Here is a 25,093-nt window from a genome sequence, read left to right on the forward strand (position 1 = left end):
TGCACCTCTATAGGGAGTCATCCATTGTCCTGATTGCCCTTGCACAGAGAGGCCTTGTCGCCATCGCACCTCTATAGGGAATCAGCCATTATTCTGAGGCAGCCCTTGCACCCTGCGGCCCTTGTTGGCATTGCACGCAGGAGGGTGCCTCAGATATGCCAACAGAAAACTGCCCTCGTACGGGCTATGTTCTGCTTGGTGTTCTAATAAATAAAAAAGGGGGAGATGTAGGGCGCGGTCAGCTAACTGCTACGCGGCAGGAAGCTGAAATAAGCTGAGTCATCCTTCCTGTGGCCACTGCGCTTGCGCTAAGTATACTAATGAGGTTTTAAAGTAGCGACCTATCCGATGCTGGCTCACAAATCGCACCATCGGCAAAAGCCAATCACAGAGCGACACATGTACTTAATCCCTATATAAGCAGACTGCTATGGGATTGCGGGGTCTTCCTTCCATCTTTCTTCAACCAAGCTGTGCTCCAATAAAGTGTGATACGAGAAGAATCTTGCGTGTGGCGGCTCGTTATTCTGCCGGTCAGAAACGGCTCGCCGCAGCCTACAAACCCAAAGAGCAGGGATTTGATCTTTTTTTCAATACCAGCTCCAACCAAAATAATGGCCAAAAGTGTACTTTAGTAATTATAATAACAATAATAATGGCGAATGCCATTTATTGAGTACTCTGTGCCAGACATTTTTCTACAGATGTGTTATATACATATATGCAGATTTGATTCTCAAAACAACCCTAGGAAAAGGTTATTAGCCTTAGTCTCATTCTAAAGATGAGGAAAGTGAGACACAGAAATACTAAGGAACTAGCACAGAGTCAAATTGTATGTTGAAGATCTGGAGATTTGAACTCAGGCATTCTGGCTACAGAATCCAGACTCTCAACCACTACACCACGCTGTCTCTTGAGTCATACCGAGAGCAGTATGTATGAGTGGCTGAAGGAGAGATTAGGGGCAGGGATACCATTAGTTAAGTCTTCACATGGTCTTAGAAACAGGTAATGACCTAGGATGTTGACAGTAGGAAGGGAAAGGAAGCAATAGATACAAGAGGCAGAATTAAGGAAGAAAGTGTGGGACTTAGTAAATGACCAGTTATGGGAGGAGAAAGTCAAAGATGGCTCCAAGGTGTAAAGTCCTTTGTGAGGTAGAATGTTGTTGGCATTAATGAAGGCTGAAGGAGATGCTGATTTGATGCCGTTTACTGTTTGTTTTTTTTTTGTTTCAGAGAATGAGGATAGATGAATTTGCTTCCCCTGATCTGCTGCCTACACTTCAGTAAGCTAATCAGGGACTAAGGCAGTGGGGGCCGGTAGGGTACAGCTTAGTAGCAAATTCAACCAAAGGACTGAATCTAGAAACTTTTGCATAGTTAGTTATACTGTGTGAAACTAATCCACCTAATTTTTCTGCTTCAGTTTCCTCATTTGTAAAGTAGGGGAAAGTCCTGTCGAGCAGTCTTGTTTTGAGAATTAGGTAGGAGCCAAATAAATGATCCAAATATATTCTTTCTTTCTGTTTTAGTCTCTGCCTCTAGAGTTATGGAAAGGTGAGGTTAACAGTGTGAGATTCAGAAGTGAAAAATATTACTTGGATGTTACCAAGACATTTTTATTAGCATTTAAGTGAACTTGGTTCACCATCCTCTCAGACACCAGTGTATTTTATTATTAACAAAGACACTATTAGATCCCCACTATGAAAACTCCAAATCTTGGAGTCATATTCAAATCCTGGTAAAGACAATGTAATTTAATACCATTCCTTGCCTATATTTTAACCTGAAGAATTTCTTAGAATTGGTTCTTATTTTCAATTCTCACCATTCAAGCTTAAAATTTATGTACTTTAAGGTTGAATTACTAAAATAGACTATTTAAATATGTTCCCTGATCCCTCCAGCCTTCCCCCCTCTAAATCCTCACATGAATAGTAAAATGACACCTCTATAATAGGGAAATAATATTGCTTTCTTGGCATTTTGAGTTTTAGGTATTGTTATGATATCTGACAGCATTTGGAAATTCAGTTCTTGAGTTTAGGAGGAGATAAGTATCAGAGTTGGCAGATTTGGGAGTGACTAGAATAGAGGTAGTGAAAGGCAGGTTGTTGATGAGGAGAGTGTATAGAGAGAAAAATCAAAGACTGCACCTTGTGTAGCACCTAGCATGGGTCCTTGCATTTATTAGACATTCAAATATTTGCTGACTGATTTTAAAAGCACTCCTTAGATGACTAACCATTTTCCGGATCTTCTCCCAAGGAGGACAGACAGGTTGTCTATTGAACAAAATTAACAGCCGACGGTAATGTTTTACTGTCCCCAAAATAATGTCTTCAGCTAAGATGTCAAACCAGAAATGCTAGGGAATTAACTTTGTTGAACTGCTGTTACTGGATATAATCTATCATCAGTCAACCTGATTCAGGGAAGAGGTTGTGCATCATAAGAGGATCAGAGTTGACCTCTGACTTGGCAAAATTTCTTCCTTCATTTACTCACTAGATTAAAGTTTAGTGCAGAGCAGGTGATAAACATCATAGGTGATTTGAAAAAAAAAATCCTTGTAAAACAAATGGATGGATGGATGTATTCATTCATACAAACAGAAACTCCAGTATCAGCAAAGTGCTGGATTGGGAAGCAGATGCATAGTGTGAAGAGGTATCACAGTAGGCTGATGTGAGGCAGGAGGAGGGTACCCTACTCCCTATGTAAAGTCATTAGCTACCAAATGTGTCATCCCAACGGTATTGCCCAGGCTCAATCTTAGCCCGAATTCAGAGCCCCGTATAACCATTTTGAAGGGTAGGTTCGAGAGAATTTTCCCCTTAATCCTCAGAGAGGGAGAGAAACCATTCTCTACATTCTCTAGACCTATAAGGTACATTGTAGTGGAAGAAACAGGGACTTGAGTTATACAGACATGGACTTGAACTATACTTCTGTTACTTTATAGTTATGATCTAATCCAAGTTACTGAATGTTTCTGAGACTTTATGTCCCCATCAGTAAAATGTATTCCTTAAGTCACTCATGCAAGTTGCAGTAAGACTTAAATGAGATCCTATGTGTAACATTACTGTCATGGTAGCTGACACAATGGAAGCACTCTGAAACAATAGCTATTGTTGTTATTACCCTCTTTACTCATCCTCAGAAATTCCTAAGAAGGTACCATCGTCCCTGACTATTCTCCCAAACCTGAGATAAAGTTTCTCTCATCTACAATTAAGGAATGTGTGTTACCAGGGCTTGGTGAAGAATGTCCCCCATTAACTATTTCACACTTCATAAATATCGTGCAGTGCTCCTTTCAGTCCGTTTCAATGCATAATATACATTTATTAATAGAAATGTTAGCACTGAAAATGTGTTACTGTAAATATCAAGAGGATTATGGAGGAAATAATCTCCTTATTAATCTTCAGGGTAGATGAAACTATATGGATGCATCTGTTTACAGGAGCCACAAAACAGTATGCTTTGATGATACTAATAGAATTTGCTGCAATCAGAAGTGTGAATTTTTATGATCAGACCAGGGTAGACTGATAGACAATAGTTGAATCTCCATTAGAGGATTTGAGTGTGTAAGGGAATGTCTTGGATAACTAAGCTTAGAAATCATAGGAAGCACTGAGCGACATCCCCAGCCACAGATATAATTATTAAAAGGTGCATGTCTCATAAAGGCATTTGAATGCACCTAAGTGATATAAGGAAATATAACAAAAACTTGGCTGAAATGTATGTTTGTTTTTCCTTGTGGTTCCTCGCCGCATTTTAGATGACTGGCATCCTTTGTTTTATAATTCATTCCTTGAAGTGCTGTAGGCTGGTGACCAAGGTGTTGTATTATGTAGGAGATTTTTTTGTGTTACAAGATACTTGTCTGTCAAATCACATCAAGCAGCTATCATTTCTTTAGCTGATCTGCACTATATTAAAAAGAAAAAACTGTACCCTGACGGCTTTAGTGAGAGCAGCTACAAGTGGGTTATTTCCCCAAAGAGTTAGACACAGTTTTGTTTATATAATTTGAATTTTATACACTTCACTACCTATGCACCTGGTGAATACTGATGTTCTGCCATACTACCATAAGAATCCAGAGAGAAAGAGAAAAGACCCAAGTGTAACAATCGTGTGCGAAGAAGGAGGAGGTAGCCACATGCCACTCCTGCAGTCACGTGTCACTCACCTTTAAGGGGATTTCTGTTATCTTTCATTTTGCATTGCTAAGAAACACACCTTCAACTGCCATCATATGTGAACATAACTATGATCTTCTAGTGTCTTCAAAATATGTTAAAAATTCATTGGAATTAACAGATATATTTGTAAGAAACATACATTTGTTACAAGGTGTCCCCTCCATACCTAAATACTATTGGGACCCAATGTATGGATACACTGAATATACAGAATAATTTTGTATCAGTGACTATAATTAAGGTGATGATAACGAAGTGACAATAAAGAAGAGTGGATTTAAGTTAGAAAGCAGGCAGAATTGCCTATAAAAGTTGTGAGATTCAGACTCCACAACTGAGCAGAAGTCTGCCTGGAAGTATGGAAATAAAGCAAGGACATCTGTGATTCTCTGTTAAATAAATCATTTTACTATCCTATTTAGACATAACCCCCTCCAGACTAGGCTCTCTACTGCTCACTGCTGTACTTTCTGCAGTACACCTAGTACTTGGACTGCACAAAATCATCAATACAGGTACATTTGCTGTATGGAGCCAATGGCAAATGTTTGTGTACTATATATCAGGAGAGATAAGAGCCATGGCTGATCTGTAAAATGAGGCTTTGGAAAAACGGAGTGTTGAAAACTGACTGTACCCCAGAAAAGCAATGATATGCTGATAGAGAATATTTTCCCCAAATAGAATGATATGTGGAAATTATGTATCAACAAACATTTACTCATCTACAGTCTGGAACAGAAAATGGTAACAATGTCGGCCCCAAGAGACACTGGAAACTCAGAAGAATTACACTAAGAATTAGAGCAAGAATTTCAAAACATCCTTCTGAAAACAACTGTCTGAAGCCAAGAACGGCCATCAGAGCATCTGTAATGGTAATGCTATGCTGCTATCTTACGGATTACTGATATATGGAGAAGGAAAAGGGGTTAATTTTTTATTTTTTAAAAATTTAATGAAAAGCAATCAACAGCAAAATTGATTGACATCCCCAGACTTAATCTGAATATTCAGTTTTCAGGTGGTTTTATTTTACCTCATTTTATTGCAAAAGCTGATGGAAATAAGCAATCTTGTCACAAAATGGACTATTATGAGAAGTTAATGAAATGAACAAGAATCTGAATACATGGATTTGAGAACGAGTCATGGCGAGTCTTCTTTTACTTGATCTCACAATTATTAAACCAGCTTTTTTTCAGATAAAATAAATGTACATCTGGAAGTAAGAGCTAGCATTCATATTTACAGAAGGAATGAAAATAGAAACAATCAAGGCATTACATATCAAAACACTGAACACTTTGAATGAAAGCAGATAAAGAAAAATGCAATTTTCCCAATGAATATGCAAACCTGAATAATTTAATATTAATGGAACAGAAAAGCTACAATTTTCCATCCAAACTAATTGCCTTTGATGATATGTAGGAGAAAAAAAAAAAAGCTTTTAAGAATTTCCTTTTCACCTGGTTAAGCTATCTTGAATAGAGCTCATAAGCTCTTAGGAGACTTTAAAAAAATTAAAAAGCACACTGACTTTATAGTTGTACTTCCAACAATAGGCATAAATCCACTCCTCCTGCCTTCACATATTTATGTAGAGAAAGAAAAAAGTTAAATGTGCTGTCAGCAGTATCACATAATCTTTGCTTTTCATTATAAATGTTTTTATGCACAAGGCTATCTCAACATCTTTTTATTAGATTATAGCTTTAGAATGTTTTTAATTGAAAAATATGGGTAATTTTTGAGGTCAGAAAAATAAAGTACCAATTACCAAGAGAACTAATTATTGCCTTCTTTTTCTCAGAAGATGTGTTAGTTTAATAGATACACATAGTATGGGTCTCCATCCTCAGTGCAAGACAAGTGGAAGTTTCCGTCACTCTGAGGTTTAAGAACAGCTGAGCTGCAAACACACTCAGAAGAATCTAAAAGCTCCTGCTGGGGGTTCTAACTGGCAGAGCTTTCAAAGATCTGTTCTTTATTCCCAGTAAAGGTACAGCACATAATTACAACAATGTACCAAATTCAATTCTGTGTGAGGCAGGTTGGAGGACAAGTCAGTGGGAAGCTATGCCGCCAATATACCCCCCTAAAGAAAAGGATTATTGATCATAGAAGGTGTGGGAACTAGCATACCCCTCTTCCCAGGAGGTCTGCTTGGGAAGACCTCCTGGGAAGAGGGATATGCTAGTTTTTTTATTTGTTTCTTTTCTCTCTCTCTTGCTCTCGCTCTTTTTTTTTTTTTTTTTTTTTTGGCTTCTTTTTAACTTACTACATGTGAATATAAGCAAGCAAACCCAATGATGCTGCTTTGAAAAAAAAAACAAAGAAAACAACACACCCAAAAAGTTTAGAGAAAGCTTAGCAGCCCAGTCACTGTCTCAGGTAAGTTTATTTCTTTCAAAAAGTCAAAACCAGATTTTTCCCTAGTCTTGCCAATTTTATTCTTTTCTGTTTGATGATGATTTTAATGAATCTTGCAGGAGTAATCACACTTCTGGCCTATGTCTATCCCTAACTGATGAGATTTTGTTTTTATCATCCAGGAAGTTATATACTAATGGAAACTCTATAGGACACTGGCAAGGGTGATAGGTGTAAAACTAGGAAAGAGTATTTATCGCTAGAGAAGGCAAAGAAAGAAAAGGACTCTGTAAGGAATCTAAATTCTTCAATGTTATCAAGTGCCATATGGATACAGAATTAGGACTGAAAAGAGCCCACTTGATTTTGCATTCAAGCTAATACATTCAACAAACATTTGGTAAGTATATGTCATGTGAATTAAATCAATATGATACATATACTTAAAGAAGTTGCAATCTAGCAGGGGTTATAGATATGCAATAAATAACCTCGCAATTAAATATTTAATTAAAAACCATGAGAAAGGAAAAGAAAAAAGGTGCTCTGAGAGAGTTTAATAGGGAGACCTAATTTTAATTGATAGGTAAGTGAAGGCATCACGGAGAGAATGAAATTTAAGCAGAAACTCGAAGAATAAGCAGGAGAGAGGCAGGCAGCGAGTGGGAGTAAGAGGGAGCAATGTGTGTAAGGGTCCAAAGGCAGGAAATAGCATGGTAAATTCAGAAAACAACGCACTGATGCTTTAAGCAGATAGATAAATAATGATGCAACACAAATGTACTCTAGAAATGTCACATTGAGGGCTGTGCCGAGGCTGATTTGGAAAACGGCAAAAGTATAAGTGGAAAAAACAGGCTAAAAGTATATTATAATGGTTAAGGGAAAGATGATGCTGACTTGGGCTAAAGTGGTGACGGCACAGAAAAAGAGAAGTGAGTAGAACCGATGTATATTTTAGATACAATTAGGAGGTAATTAATGATCCCTTCTAGATCAGTTTCAATGCATTGTTTAAGGCAGAATTCTGATTGCTGTTTGTTAAATAGTAACTAGAGGTAAGGAAGTAGAGAACAAATACACTAATCTTTGAAAAAACTGATGCTAGGTAATGAAGAGAGGGCAGTAGCTATCATGGACCTCAGGGCCAGTGAAGGATTTTTATTCATCCATCCATCCAGCCAGCCAGCTATCCATTCATATATTTTTAGGCAGTGAATGACTTAAGAAGATGCTTTTCTTCTGAAGAGAAGGGCAGAGTGGAGACTGATGAACTGAAGAGGCAATAGAATAACAGAACAAGAGTAGGCAGGGGATAATAATGCCTTAAACAGAGATAAGTAAATTAGTATGTAGTAGACTATCTCACACACATGTGGACGTGTACACACGTGCACACACCAGCTCAGTACAGTGGTTAAAATCACAATCCATGATGTCAGATTGCCTGGGATTGAATTCTGTACCTATTACTTACTATGTAACCTTGGACAAGGTCCCCAGCCTTCCTTGGCCTTAGTTTCTTCATCTGTAACATGAAGCTAATAATAGTGCCAATCTCATAGGGCTGTGAGGAATTCATGAGATGGTACATGTAAAAACGCTTAGCATAGAATCAGACACAGTAACACCTCAATACATTCTTATTTCTATCATTAATCATGACAACAATAGTATTAGTGATAATAAAGTGTCCCTTTTTCTAAGGTTTGACAGTGAGGAAGCTAATAAAAGATATGGGTAGAGATAACTGTAGGTAGGAGAGATGTTGGAAGTTCTGAAGCCTAGGTGTTTTCCCTTTTCCCTGGTAAGAGATTAGGTTGTTCGTAGTAAGTGAAAAGAATGGGGAGAGGAGGGAGTGAAGACTTGTGGAAAGCAGGTAAGATACGGTATAGGGTATAGCCGCTATGGAAAAAACGAAAGACTACTGAATAGGGACAAGTAAAATAACTGCTGAAATGGCAAAGAAAGTCCCGCCGAGGTAAAAGCTAAAATGTCATAAAGACACCAATTCGCTCAGTTCACCAAAGAGAACAGGGAAGGCATAAAGCCAGAGAGTTAGAGGCAGAATGAGAATGCAAAGGAGCTCAGGTTTTATTCTGTAAACTCTGGAAGACACTGAAGGGTTTTAATACAGAAATCATAAGGTTAATATAGATTTTAAGACGACTACACTAATACTTTTGATGGGGAAAGAAAGCAGAAGTAAGACAACCAGTTTGGAGCCTTTCTCATTAGGGCAGATGATTCTATGCATTTCCAAAGTTGTCCTAAATGTAGGCTGTCAATATATTTTGAGGATTAAAAAGTATTTGGGCGTTTCCAGACAGAAGTGAATTTAATTTCAGCATAGACCTGGAGAAATATATTTGAACATAATTTTTACTTTTAGAGATCTAAACTATGCTATTTTTAATCTCAGGCTCATACTTGGTTTGAATAATTGTCCTATAATTCAATTCAAAAAACACTTATCTACTATCTATTATATACAATATATACATGCTTACATACATAGTTAAAAGACTGAGTCATATCATTATTTCAAGAATCTTTTTGCTAGATATATATGAGATGACCTAAACTTTATTTGGCACATCCTGATTGATACTGCCTTAGGTAATTTACATAGCATAAACTACTTTGTAATGTCCTTGACTATTTCCCCTACAGACGTGTAGCTAAGGATGGGGAGAGTAAATAAGAGGACCAGGTGACTTCATGTTCACAGCCCCAGAATTATTTATGGTTATGTGCACAAACAAGAAATCTCTTTCATTTTCTACTTTGCTTTGAGTTCAGAAGTTATATTGCTTTTTATGTCCCCAAACTTCATTTCCTCAGTGTGGTACCAAGGATATTCCTCTTGAAGGATTTGCTTGGCAAACTAATACATCTTCCAAGATAAACTGCATTCAGAAAAAAAATGGCTTCAGAGAAATTGTGTAGTGTACCTACCGTAAAACTTATAACCACCATGGCACAGCTGAATTCTCAGATGGTATATAGCCTTGCTTCAATTATAATATGAATTCAAGTAGCTTAAGTTTCAAGTGTGGACTTTGGTCTAGAAAATTTTACTATTTAATATTGTGTTAAAGTGCTGCTACTTAGTAAATAATATTTTGCCAGTTTAGTTGATTAATTTGCCTAACTAAAAAACGAGAGATATCTCTTCCTCAGGTACCTTTACATGCTCTGTCTCACCCTAAATATACATTCCTGATTTGCTTTTCAAGGATTTGACAGAATCCTTCTACATCAGCATATACAATGCCATATCTGAAAATTAATAAACTCTAAATATGATCAAGCAGTTATTGCATATGTTCAAAAGGAACGTACTCTGTTCCATCTATCACATTTTGATTTTAAACAGGATTTTTAAATTGCAAAGTACCAAATCAGATCAATTCAAATACATTACTATTAAAGAGGTTAAACCTGAATGAACTTTTTGGCCGACCCAATATTTCAGATGAAGCAGACAGTGTTTGACTATTGGGTCCGGCGGTAATTTTAAGAAGTCTTAGTATGCACATGCAAAATGGTCAGAGAGCCAGGGTAAAACTGAAAGCTGTAATAGAACTGTTTGTTCACATGGCAAACAAACTTGTATGGAACACCTAAGTCAAAAATAGCTTTTCTCTAAAAAAGTAAATAAATCATCATGCCCTCTTTCCCACCATCTTTTTTTAAATTTTTCCTATGAAATTTTCTTTCCAGCTGAAGCAGTGTACGTAAAGCTTTCAATCAATTAATGACACTCTATGGGATATCTGAAAATTCTTGTGCTTTTTCTAATACAATATATACCACAGAAAACAGTCTCCAGAACATTACTAATTATCTAGTTTCCACGCTTATTCTTAGCCTAACTCTTTTAGGGCTAAATTCTAGCATCAAGATCTAAATAGAAGAAAAAACAGTCAATACAATAATATGTATTATTTTCATATATTAATATCAGCACTGATATAGAGGAAGGCCCACGAGATGTCTAGAGGTATTTCATAATGTAAAACTTAATTTCTTTAGTTTTCAATAATATTATAAATAATAAACAAGGATTTTTTTTCCTGACAGCTAATGTTATATTAAGTTATGTAGTTATTATACAGTAGAAAAAAATATCAACGATTGAAATGCCTTTTTTTTCCACTGTTTCTGATAAGTGTTACCTCCAAGCTGAGTTTGTGGGCCCTTAGACTAGATACATACCACAACTCCAAACTGTTCAGGCTCACAAAGGTCATCATATTCATTCTTCAGCTGTGCTAATTCACTGAGTACCTTCTGCTCAGGAAGATGTTTTATAAGGTTCTAAAAAGAAATAAAAGCATAAAAGTTTAGTATTTCATGATTAGGATTATTAAACATGCATTAGCAACTCTAAAAGTGATTAACTAGAAAAGCAGATAAATTTCTGATTGTGGTTCTGCCATAGTACCAGTGTATCTTCCCCTTCTCCCCAAAAACTTAACCAAAAAATGAACGACAATTTAATGTGAATAAATACATAAACATGTTTGGTGTCTATGCACTACAGTACATAAATGTGAAATTAAAAAATCATATGACAATAAATAACAATCCAAAACTGACTAACTTTCTGGGCCTTAAACACATAGCATACTTTTTAAGTTTTATTTCCTGTCCTGGTAATTAGTCAATCTATATAAAAAACAGGAAAATACTATGTAGAATTAACTCATGGGCAATAATAGTAATCAACTCTACTCTTCATAATTGGCAAAATTGGGAATCATCTTCAATCTTATAAACCACACCAAGCCTGTAAAAATTAATCTGCCATTTTTTACAATATCTGTATTTTTTTTCTTTTTTTCTATTCTGTTCTTCTATGTGATTCCTAATTTCCAATACAATTATCAAGAAACAAGCCTAGCCTTGGCCCCTAAAGTCCACACATCATTTTCCCAGCTATTTCAGCTTTACGACCTCACAGCTGGCCACATAAGAGTCAAACACTGAGTCTGAGGGACAAGTGTGCAGCCCAACTAAAATATTCAAGCACATTAAAACTACCTTTCAGAACAACTTGAATGTACATACAATATCTGTACTTAAATACATAATACATCCCAACTTTAATGGAGAACCAAGAAAAAGTGATGAAGTCTGATGCATGTTCAAGTCTGATGCCTAAGAGAATCAAAATCAATGAATTCTTCTCAACCTAGCTTATCTTGGACTTTGGTACAGTTCTAACTATCATCACATTAACCTGCAACCAATGTTTTGGGGATCTGTATGGAATTTAAAAAGGCATATAAAAGGGAAAAAAGCAGGAAACAAAGATTTAAGAAAGTAGAGTTGATGAAAAATGGCAGAGAAGGAAGCTCCAGAGATTGATCCCTCCATCAAAGCAGCCACTGAGCTGGAAAGAGTGATTTAATAAACTATTTCAGAACTGTGGAACCTGACTGGATAATTCCAACAAGGAAAGTGTTTGATAAAGAGAGACTCTGGTAAGAGAATGACATGCATAAAACAGATACCATATACTATTCCTCAGCACCACTGTGAAGATAGTGCCTGAGTTGCCAAAGGGGACGGCTGATGCCAGGGTGAGCAGTGGGGACCTTGTTCTCCGAAATTTGGAGATCTGAGTTTTGGTTGGTTTGGCAGATGCTTACCTTGGTTTCAACATTCTCTGATTGCAGCAGCTTTCCCTGATGGCATCTATTGGAAGATTTAAACAGATAGAAACACCTCTCCTGCTTTTTGGAACCAGATATTTAAGGAAATCTTTGTCAGGTCACTGGCTGACAGAAGAGATAATGAAACCAAAACTGCAATGACCACACAGAAGGAATACACACTACCACTCTCAGCAAACAAAAATCAGCAGTCTGTAAGGAGTGGCAGAATCAGATTCCAGAGTTATAGTATATTCAAATGTCTAGTTCTCAAAAAAAAATTACAAAGCACGTGAAGAAACAGGAAACGGGGCCTGTGAAGGGGAAAAAAAAAAGAATTTGACAGAAACTATCCCTAAAGAAGCTCAGACTTTAAAGTTATTAGTCAAAAATATTAAATCAACTGTCTTAAACATGCTTAATGAGCTAAAGGAAACTATGGACAAATAACTAAAGGAAATCAGGAGGATGATGTTATGAACAGAATGAGAATATCAATAAAGATATAGAAATTACAGAAAGGAATCCAAAAGAAATTCTGGAAGTGAAAAGTACAATAACTGAAATGAAAAATTTACTAGAGGGGTTCCACAGCAAATTTGAGCAGGCAGAAGAAAGGATTGATGAACCTGAAGATAAGGAAATCAAAATGATTCAGTCTGAGGAACAGAAAGATAAAAGAATGAAGAAAAATAAACAGAGCCTGAGGGATCTGTGAGACACCAAGCACACCAACATGTACATCACAGGATTCCCAGAAGAGAAAGGGGCAGAAAAAATATATGAAGAAATAATGGTTGAAAACTTCCTAACTCTGATGAAATACATAAATATTCACATCCAAAAAGCTCATTAACTCCAAGCAGGACATCAAAGAGGTCCACTCTGAGACACTTCCTAATTAAACTGTCAAAATGTAGAAAAAGAATTTTTAAAGCAGCAACAGGGAAGTGAATTGTCACATTTAATAGATCCTCAACAGGATTAATATATTTCTCCCATAGGAGTCAAAAGGTTATATTTAAAGTGCTGAAATAAATGACTATCAATAAGAATTTTATATCCACCAAACCATCCTCCTCCAAGAATGAAAAACTAAGACATTCCCAAATTAACAATAACAACAACAAAAGAGATAATTTATTGCTAGCAAACCTGTCCTGCCAGAAATACTAAAGGAGGTCCTACAAGCAGAAATGAAATGACACCAAAAAGTAACTCAAAGACATAAGAAGAAATAAAGAGCAAGGTAACTACATAGATAAATATAAAAGTCAATGTTACTGTACTTTGGTTTGTAACTCCTCTTTTTTATTCTATATGATTTAAAAGTAAAGTGCAAAAAACAATAATTAGAAATCTTTGTTAATGGGCATATAATGTATAAACATGTAATCTATGACAACAGCAATATAAAGGGAGAAAAATGTACAGGAACACAGTGTTTATATATTATTATTGAAGTTAAGTTTTTATTATTAAGACTAGGTTGTTATAAGTTTAAGATGTTAATTTTAATCCCTAAGGTAATTACTAAGAAAATAACTAAAAATTACACAGAATAAAGAGAAGAATCAAAATAGTAGGCTACAAAAAAAAAAACCACAACTAACTACAAAAATAGATAATAATAGAGAAATTAAGGAACAAAAACATGTAAGACATACAGAAAATGGCAGAAAAAAGCCCTTCCTTATGAATAATTAATTTAAATGTAAATGAATTAAACCCTCCAATTAAAAGAAAGAGTTTTGCAGAACAGATTTAAAAACAAACAAATATTATGTACTCTTGGTGGGAATGTAAATTTGTACAGGCACTATGGAAAACAGTAAGGAGGTTCCTCAAAAAATTTTAAAAAGAACTATCATATAATCCAGCAATTCCACTTTTGGGTATATATCTGAAGAAAATGAAGTGACTATATCAAAGAGATATCAGTATGCCCATGTTCAATGCACTATTATTTACAATTTCCAAGATATGAAAACAACCTGTGTCCATTAATGGATGAATGAATAAAGAAGATGATACAACACACACAAGCATGCACGCATGCGTGCATGCATGCCACAATGGAATACTATTCAGCCCTAAAAAAAGAATGAAATCTTGCCACTTGCAACAACACAGACGGACCTTGAGGGCATTATACTAAGTGAAATAAGTCAGACAGAGAAAGACAACTACCATATGATCTGATTTATATGTGGACTCTCAAGAAACAAAAACAAAACAACAACCAAAAACCAAGTTGATAGATGCAGAGAACAGACTGGTGGTTGCTGGAGTTGGGGGGTGGGGAGCAAAATAGGTGAAGTGGGGTCAAAAGGGACAAACTTCCAGCTATGAAACAAGACATGGGGATGTAACATACGGCATGGTGACTATAGTTATTAATACTGTATTGCATATTTGAGAGTTCTAAGACAGTAGATCTTAAAAGTTCTCATCACAAGAAAAAAAAAAGAAGAAAATTTCTATATGTATGGTGACATATTGTGGTGATCACGTTACAATTATACAAGTACTGAATCGTTATGTTGTACACCTGAAATTGATATGCTATGTGTCAATTATACCTCAATAAAACAAGTAAATAAATAAATAAAAACACATATCTTCTATATGCAGTCTACATGAGACTCACTTTCAATAAAAAGACAAAAAGTTGTTGAAAAGGATGGAAAAAGATATTGCATATAAACAGTAACCAAAAAAACAAAAAAGCTGAGGTGTCTATTTTATTGTCAAACTAAATAGACTTTAAATCACAAAATGATAACAAACAAGATATTATATATTAATAAAAGTTTCAACCTATCAAGAAGATATAATTATAAACATATTCACATCTAAGAACAGAGCTCCAAAATATATGAAGTAAAAATTGACAGAATTGAAGGAAGAAACAGACAGTTGTAAAACAATAGTTGGAATGCAGGGGTGATTCAACATACAAAAACCAATCAATATAATATACCACATTAATAGAATGAAGGGAAAAAAAAACCCTCACATGATCATTTCAACTAATGCATGAAAAGCGTTTGACAAAATCCAACACACATTTGTGAGAAAAAAATACTCTTTAAACTAGGAGTAAAAGGAAGCTTTCTCAATGATAAAGGTCGTATATGAAAAAGTCACAGTTAACATCATACTCAATGGTGAAAGACTGAAAGCATATCTGTTAAGAACAAGAACAAGGCAAGGATGCCTGCTTACACCATGTCTATCCATCATAGTACTGGAAGTTCTAACCAGAGAAATTAGGCAAGAAAGAGAAATAAAAGGCATCTAAATTGTAAAAGAAAAAAAAAAAAACTGTCACTGTTTACAGATGGCATGATTTTATATGCAGAAAACACTAAATAATCCACCAAAAATAATCCACCAAAAATACTGATAGAGCTAATAAATGAATTCAGCAAAGTTTCAAGATACATAATCAGCACACAAAAATCAGTTGTATTTCTATGTACCATCAATAAACAATCTGGAGGCAAATTAAGAAAACAATTCCATTTATAATAGCATTTTTTAAAGCACCCACAATGAGATACCATTTCACGCACACTAGAATAGCTATTGCCAAAAAAATGGGAAATAACAAGTGTTGGTGAGGATGTGTTAAAATAGGAACCCTCATGCATTGCTGGTTGGAATGTAAAATGGCACCAGCACTGTGGAAAACAGTTTGGTGGTTTCTTAGAAATTAAACATAGAACTACCATATGACCCCACAATTCCACTCCTAGGTATGTATCAAAAACAACTGAAAACAGCGTCTCAAACAGATACCTCTACACAAATGTCCATAGCATCATTATTCAATAGCCAGCAGGTAGAAACAACCTACTTGTCCATCAACAGATGCATTGATAAATGTGGTATGTACATACAACAGAATGTTATTCAGCCAAAAAAGGAAGTTTTGATCCATGCTAAAACATGGATGAATCTTTTTTTTTATTTTTATTTTTTTTATTTTTGCGGTACGCGGGCCTCTCACTGCTGTGGCCTCTCCCGTTGCGGAGCACAGGCTCCGGACGCACAGGCTCAGCGGCCATGGCTCACGGGCCCAGCTGCTCCGCGGCACATGGGATCTTCCCGGACCGGGGCACGAACCCGTGTCCCCTGCATCGGCAGGCGGACCCTCAACCACTGCGCCACCAGGGAAGCCCATAGATGAGTCTTGAAAATATTTCACTTAGTGAAATAAGATAGACAAAAAAGGACAAATAATGTATGAACCCACTTATGTGTGGTATCTAGAACAGACAAATTCTTAGAGACAGTAGAACAGAGGTTACTAGGGGCTAGGGGCAGAAGGGAATGGGGAGTTACTGCTTAAAAGGTATAGAGTTTCTTTTAGGATGATAAAAAAGTTGTGAAAATAGTGGTGACGTTTGAACAACACTGTAAATATACTTAACACCACTTAAATTGTACAATTAAAATAGGTTAAATGGTACACTGTATATTATTGATGTTTCCAGATCAAAAAAAAAAAAAAGAGTAGACAACATATAGCCTTATAAGTCCCACAGGAAACAAGTGTATCATGTCTACTTTAAGTCCTCTTTTGTTCTCTCCATTTATCTTTTCTCTCCTCCCACTAATTCTGTGTTTCCACTAAGCTCTACACCTGCAATGGCACCGACTGTGTAACTGATGAGACCAAAGACTTAAAATATCACGTCCTTTGACTTAAAAGAAATATCGATGTTGATATAACAATATAAACATATAATCAAATGAAATTAAGAACATCTACTATTTTGCTTCATTAATATCATTTTCTTTTATAGAATGAAAAGGTAAGTAAATACCAAGGTGTTATTTCTATTTTTCTAGAATATTTCTGATGTATATAAATTGTTTTTAAAATTTTTTCTCTGTTAATGGGACTTTTTGTGAAGTATGTTATTAAGAAAAACAAAGAATCAGATTGGTAACTTGTATAATTTTCCCAACAGGGAAACTCAATTAGAAAGATTAAGAACATTAATATAATTATTAAAAATATCAATTCTGCATATTTCAAACTCTCCACCTCAATTTTAAGTTTTAACTGTGAAAATAACTATTACAGAATGAATCAAGTCTAAAATAGAATTTTAGCTCTGAATGTGAAACTTGTTATTTTGCTTCTCTTCCAGCTGTAGATAACCTGTTAAGTCATCTTTACAGCACAGGCTCCACCGTAGGTGACATATCTTTTCCTTCTCTGTTTAGCTATATGAAATATTGAACACATTCGGTGGGCTTAGATGTATTCTGATTCTGGATATGGTCTTCTGACTGAGTTACAAGCTTATATAACTGCCAGTGCTTAGTGGGTTCTATTTGCAAATAAGGCTTAGAGTAACACTCTCTCAATGCGTGGCAGATGCAGACTACTTTATAGGACTTATTGCTTAATGAGCCTACTACCTCTAGAACCCCGTGTTGCAAATGGCCATCACAGCCAATACATAAAGATACCTGATTTTTTTCCCATACATACTGGACTTTATAGACAAAATGGAGTATAAGATCAGACATTAATAATGTTTTCATGCCCATCAATTCCTGAATAGAAGAGAAAGGAGGATTAGAAGACAGAGGAGAGAGAGACATAGTGGTACTCATTTGCCTCTATCCCCTTCACCTGCTCAATAGCATGTCAAGAGAGAAAACAGATGTTCAAGGCACAGTTTGAGACTAATGTGGACAGTCCTTGGAGTCAGTTGGAAGTCTATTTGTAAGGCCTCCTGGAAGAGAAATGTCCCACCTAACAGAAGGGAAGTGTGTATCATGTAGTCAGGCTGGGCCCAGTAAGAAAGCCTACATTTTGGAAAGGATCAGGGTGATTCTGAGCATAGTACATGTGTTTCTTGAATGTGTATCCAGGCCTGGCCTACCCACCCCCAACAGAGTCATATGTCTGAATGCTGTGGAAAGTGGAGCTGTGTGATGAGCATGGCTTGGGTATCCCCCAGATCAAGGATGTTAAAAAAGGAGACAAGGGAAGAAACACATGTTTCTGTATTTTGCCACAGGACACTCCACACCCTTGGCATCGAGAGGGCTTCAGTGCATACCACCTGTGCCCCGTGAGAAACTCCTCCCCTCTCCCCACATATAGTGGTCCTTAGAAAAGGGTTCAAAGCAGGAAATGAAGAAAATCACCCACAGCAGCTACATGGAAGCTGACAAAATTAGTTCATGAGATGTGGAAGATATTCCCTGAGAGCCATAGAAACATCTAATGTAGGTAGTTTTTAAAAAGAATTAAGGTCCTGCAACAGCAGCTAGGAACAAGAGGAAGCAAAACACATGTGAACAGATGTGGACTGGGCTAGTGTTTAAAAGTCATATTGCCCAAGGACTCTGTACTTAAACAATTGTAAATAGCTTTTGACTTTAGCTGCCCTATTGATACTATCGCTACTTATGATCGGTAAATAAATTGCAAAGATGACTTCAGACACCCTCTATACTGTAAGGGAAAAGCTGTTCATAATAGCAGAAGCTAGGAATTATAAATTTTTAAGTACAACTTAAATTCTGGCAAATTGTGAGTTAATAGGCAAATATCCTGTAAAGTTTCAACCCGTCTAGTTTTCCTTCCTGCTATTCCTGCTTAATACCGGGCATCTTCTTTCAAATATTGTACGATTTGTGTTTAAAAGATCAATTCTAGGTCAGTATGAAAATTTCATCCTAGAAAATGTCAATGAGCTGAAGTTCACAAAGAAAACAACAAAGGGGAAAGCAGTAATCATGTCACCAAATGAGCAGATTTTTCTTCCTCTTTTACACATCACAAATTCACTTTCTGATGACTGTCACAGTTATCTGAAGGGATTTCTCCTAACAGACCATAGGCTTTTAACTCCTTTTTACATTTCTGCAATTACTCTATAATACTTTCAAAACTTTATTTCCTTTAAATGTTAATTGCATACTTAAAGGTTAGTTAAGTGAAGGTATTGAACCATAATGCCCTTTCCTTCTTGCCAAAACATAACCTTTCTTTTTTAGCTTATATCTCATTAAGTCTTTTTAGCAGTAGGAAAGCCAAGTTAGGTTCACTGTGATTAAGTCTATCATTCCCCACGTAAATGGACTGGGGCCAAAATTTCTTTTTAAAAATGTATTATTTTTTCCTTTTAAAATTATACTATTACAGAGCATATATAAATATATGTTTATTTATATCTATACACAGGATTCTATTTATATATAGGAGATATATATATATATATATGTATATATATATATACATATATATAAGTGTTATTTTAACTTATGTCATCAAATACTTTATTTTGTAGAAAAACCCAGATAAGAAACGTTTCTCTGAAGTCTTGGATAAATCTCTGTGATCTTAACGTAACCCTCCTCCTATTTTGCCTCGTCAAAAAACTCAGTCCCTTAACTACTGTAATTTATTGTATGTTTTTCAACACTTTCTCATGGCATGTCTTAAATTGTGTGTGTATTTTCATGTTCTGAAATCACATTCATGTGTTCTCGTTCTTTGCTTTGAGTTAAATGGCACACACTTTGATGCCGGGCCTAGTTCTGTATTTATTTTGTGTTTCATCCATCGTTCAGCTAATATACACTGGCTGCCGACTATGTGCTTACCACCACGTTAACCACTAGAGATTCTGCCCTGACGAAGATTACAGGTCCAGAAGGACTGTGTATACTCCTCCCTACACAGTGAAACCATAATCAACATATGACTGACAGTAATTTGTTGCATTTGACCCTAAATACATTTCTTGTCAGGTGGTCATGATACAATTCTCTCCTTTTGATTTGAAATTCTTAACATTTCTGTAACCCCTAAAACAGACTCTAAGAGTCTGCTAAAGTATGTTAAAATGCTGATTAAATGGCCTCAAGCATTCAGTGGGAGATTTTCTAGACCTTTTCATGGAGCCACTCCTTTAAAAAAATATTAGTTGATTAAAGAAAATACAAGCATTGAAAACATGATGAGAAAATTCATGACCTTGGAGTATGACATTTACATCTTACAAAGAGGCAGCCTTTTACAGGTTTCCTACCTATTTGATCTTCAACTTGGCCCAGATAGGAAAACTTTTCGGTAACACCTCAGCGCTAATAACACCAAACGAACAGCTCCAGCCCTCACTACTCCTGTCCATCTCTAAGTTCCATGTTTCTAATTGACAGTCCATCCCATCCAGATGTCCCATCGTTAACTCAAATTCAACAAATCTAAAGGAGAATCCATCCTCACTCTGACCCCTCATCCCTACCTCTTATCAGCTTCTCCTAAAGGCCCCATTCTACCAACAGGATTGGCATCCTCTCCACCTTCTAAGCTTTCAAACTGGCATTTGTCACTCAGTCACAAGTTCTGATGGTTCTTTCTGTCAAAATCTCTTTTGGGTTCAACCCTTCTTTTACATTGTACAGCCAAAAATCTGGGCTATGGAAATCGTATGTATCTAAACTTTCCTAATTTAACTTCAATTAAATTCCTCAAAGTGTTCTCATTTTGTATTAGATTAATGGAGATCGCAGATATATTTATAACTTCTATAATTATAAAAAGAAAAATTGTGACTACTTTGTATATAAAAATTTCAACTCCCACTAATGTCATGATCCTATTTGCAGACGAAATGTATTGCCTTCTAAAATAATTAACATGATTTACAATTAATCTGAAAGATTATTACTAAAAGCATTCATTCTTTTGATGCTAATTATCTTCTATTTTGTTTATGTCCCACTCTGTACTCAAAAATAAAACTTCGAAATCATATTAAACCTAAAAGGTGATTTTAAGAATTAAACAAAATATAGAACATACAGAATGAATGACTATGAATACTGAATAGCATATGAGGTGGGTATGGCTGTGTCTAAATGTAATATATTCTGCCTAAGTATAATACAAACAATATCCACGTTATTAACATTCCTTTATAAATTATATAGCCCTCATATATTTTAAATTAACATATTTCAAATTAAACATAAAATATCTTCTCATTATAAGAAGACAAACTGATAGTCTCAGATATTTAATAGAAGATTTGTATTAGCTAAAATAGGTAACAGGTATACAATATCTTGTTTACGCTACATTCTGCTTTCATTAGATATCCCCTTATCATGGCCATGACAAACTAATGCAAAGATGCATTACTATTAAATATTATATATAGATGTTAACCAAAGCTGAATCCTACCATAACAGTCAAGACACCTATCTACAATTAACTATAGAGTTTGAAGGGTGCTAACATTTCACAGGTCTTGAAATGAGAATAGTGCAATGTACTTTATGTGAAATATCCCAAAGGACAATCTGGAAATTTCACTCAAATATACAGGTGCATGCTAATGCAATATCCAATCATTTCACATTAAGAACTCAGTGTTTCTCCTCCACAATTTTTGTTTTGGGCATATGGAACAATGCAAGCCTATGCAGACTATGAAAACTAGCACACTAACAGAATGGCCATATCATTAAATGAATCATGCCACATCAGAATGCTACCACTCCTATGCAAATCCAAAGGTAGAAACACTTCACTGTCTAGGAAGACAATCCACACACAAACGCAAGGTTGCTTCTATTTCGAAGATCATCATAATACCAGTAAATCATTCCAATTAGTTCAAAAAGAGTTGTAATAGAAACATACATGACAAGCTATTGTTAAGTATTTATTTCCCAGTTTTCATATAAGTACTGGTTATAGACACCTGCATCCAAAACAAATGTAGAAGTATATAGTTATGCCTTTGATTAAAGAACCAGACAGTCAATGTGAAGCATCTAATACTCTGGACATTTTTTGACACATCAAGCATCCATGTCAAGCTGAAAAAATGTTTTGTTTTGTTTTTTAATTTATTGATTGATTTATTTATTTTTGGCTGCATTGGGTCTTTGTTGCTACGTGCAGGCTTTCCCTAGTTGTGGGGAGCGGGGGCTACTCTTCGTTGTGGTGCGCAGGCTTCTCATTGCGGTGGCTTCTCGTTGCAGAGCACGGGCTCTAGGTGTGCGGGCTTCAGTAGTTGTGGCTCACGTGCTCTAAAGCGCAGGCTCAGTAGTTGTGGTGCACGGGCTTAGTTGGTCTGCAGTACATGGGCTCTTCCTGGACCACGGATCGAACCTGCGACCCCTGTATTGGCAGGTGGATTCTTAACCACTGTGCTACCAGGGAAGTACATGTTTTTTAACTAAGCAGAAACAACATTTGGCATCTGTGGAACTTAAAACACATTGACCTGAACATAGTGGCATATTAGCACTATCTAATATGTTTCTCTAAACTTCCCAATAAAAGAGTTGTCGAGATATTTTAGAAAAGACTTCTGTTTCTAGTCGGTTAGTTACCCTAGTCAATTGGGTAGTCAAATTGCCTAGGGACTGTCAATTTACAGAACACCTAAAATTCTTAAAAATACCTTTAGATGAAAAGCTAAGCTATGCAAGAAATTAAGAAATACCTCCCTCCACCTCCCCTCAAAGAAATAAAACTAAAGGAAAGCATTAATGCAGAGACATAACCAAACACTGAAGGCCAAGACTGCCCTAGGAACATCTACCAGTTTCCAGTGCTCTAGAGTTTTTAGCTTTAATGGGCCTCAAACAGAAGATGGTACACAAAGCCTAGACCTTTCACAAGATATAGGCAAACAGTTCATGATGGAAATCTAAAACCCCAAAAGATAATCTCCCCAGTGAAGGGCTTACTGTAAAGAAAACAAAAACAAAGCCCACCCATAGAGAAAAAGAGTACGGGATCTCGTCTGTTTTTGCCTTGACTGTGGGTTTAGGAGTAAGATGTTACTCCCTGTAAACCTCTAACCACAAGACAGCACCCATGCAGGTTTATGGTCAGAATTTAAAATACCTAGTTGTCAAAAAAAATATGCTGAGAATTTAATTTAATGTGATTACATTTTGGCAGTGCTCCCAAATAACTGGCAGTCATTCATGCAAATTTCCAAGGAGCAAAGTACCTTTAAACTTCAGTTTCAAAATATTTCCACAGATAAAGGCTCAGCAGTCATTAGTTCACAATAAAAATACAGATGATACAGAAAGAAGTAAACAAACATTAGTAAGAGTCAGCAAAAACAAACAACAGAATTAGACCTATAAAGACATAAGACAGAATATTCGATAAACAAAGAATCTCTAGATATAAGAAATATAATAAGTGACATTAGAAACTCACTGGATAGGTAAAACAGGTGGTTAGGCAGAAATCACAAAAGAATTAGTAAACTGGAAGACAGGCCTGAAAGAAATACTCTGGAGTACAGTATGTAAAGATAAAATACAAAAGAGATGTAAAAATAACCAATCAAAAAAACCCCAAACAGAGTGAGAATGTTCAAAATGTGCTTAATTGGAGTTACAGAAGGCAAGAATAGACAGCATGGGAGAAAGATAATATTCTAAATGAAAATGGCTAAAAATTTTCCAGAATTGATGGAGCAGAACAATTTTTAAATTCAAGAAGCCCAATGAATCAAGATAAACAGAAGGATGAAAAAAAGAAATCCACACCAAGACACACCTTAATAAAACTACAGAACACCAAAAACAAAAAGAAAATCAAAAAACAGAATAGAGAGGTTACCTCCAAGGAATGTCAATTTAGACTACAGCTTGCTTAACAATAATCGAAGCCAGAATATGGTGCAATAATTTGTTCATACTGCTGAGAAAAAAAAATTGCAAGCTAGAATTACATACCCACTGAATATATCTTTTAATAAAAAAAGGTGAAATAAATACAATATCAAACAAATAAAAACTGCTTACTATGTCTAGAATCTCACTAAAGGTACTTTAAAAAGATGTGCTTCAGTAAGAAAGTGATCCTAGAAGGAAGTTATGTCACACGAAAAGGAAGGTAATTCATGTAAGTTAAATATGTGAGTAAATCTAAGCAAACCTGCAAGAGTCAGCAAAAATAATGTCTAACCTGTTAAATTTTAAACATAACCAAAATATGAATCAACAACAGATAAATTAGGAGTGTGAAAAAAGGTTTTTGAAAGTCATGGATAAGTAAGTAAATAGACACACATGCCATGTTCCAGAATAGGAAGAATCATATGTCATATGGGTCTCAATATACCCAAATTTGACCAGAGACTTTATGTAATTCCAGTAAAATACCCAAACAAAGTTTGTGTTGTTGCTGGAGCTTGACAAGCTGATTATAAAATTTATGTGGCAGAATGAAGAGAGAATAATCAATCCATTATTGGAAAACAACAAGAACATGGGTTGACTTCCCCCAGCACATATCAAATATTATTACAATTATACAATTAAAGAGTGTGTGATATTAGTACAGGGACATATGTATGGTTCAATGGATCAGAATTCCAAAACTGAAACCCCAGAAACAGAGCCATACATACTTGGAAACATGATATATAACAGAAGCAACATTACAAAAATTAGGGGAAAGATGGATTATTTAATAAATTATGCTGGCACAAGAGTTATTCATATGTAAAAAAAACGAAATTAAATCTGTTCCTTACAGCATACACAAAAATCAATTCCAGGTAGATTAAAGATTTAAGGTAAATCACAATCTTCTTAAAACTTTTAGAAGAAAATAGAAGGAGAATACCTACATGACCTTAGATAAGTCAGGAATTTCTTAAATAAGACACAAAAACTAAAAGAAAAGTCTGATGAATTAAACTACATTAAAATTAGCAACAGATGTTCATGAAAAGATACCGTGAAGAAAATGGAAAGAGAAGAAAATGGGAAAATATTTGCAAATACGTAAGCAAC

The 25,093-nt window shown here is 35.6% G+C and overlaps 1 protein-coding gene across 2 annotated transcripts in view; it reads right to left on the reverse strand.

Annotated features, from left to right (window-relative positions):
• DIAPH2 (diaphanous related formin 2) overlaps positions 1 to 25,093 on the reverse strand; it is an 890,878-nt gene that overhangs the window by 450,302 nt on the left and 415,483 nt on the right. For both annotated transcript variants that reach the window (XR_012329281.1, XM_073799281.1), the window contains exon 21: positions 10,829 to 10,930. Coding sequence is in view for 1 of the 2 variants with exons in the window: in XM_073799281.1 (XP_073655382.1) it covers positions 10,829 to 10,930 (102 nt within the window). In the remaining variant the exon portion in view is untranslated. The remainder of the gene's footprint in view (positions 1 to 10,828; positions 10,931 to 25,093) is intronic.

This window comes from Tursiops truncatus, chromosome X (assembly GCF_011762595.2).
Source record: "Tursiops truncatus isolate mTurTru1 chromosome X, mTurTru1.mat.Y, whole genome shotgun sequence".
In the NCBI taxonomy this organism is placed as follows: Eukaryota; Metazoa; Chordata; class Mammalia; order Artiodactyla; family Delphinidae; genus Tursiops; species Tursiops truncatus.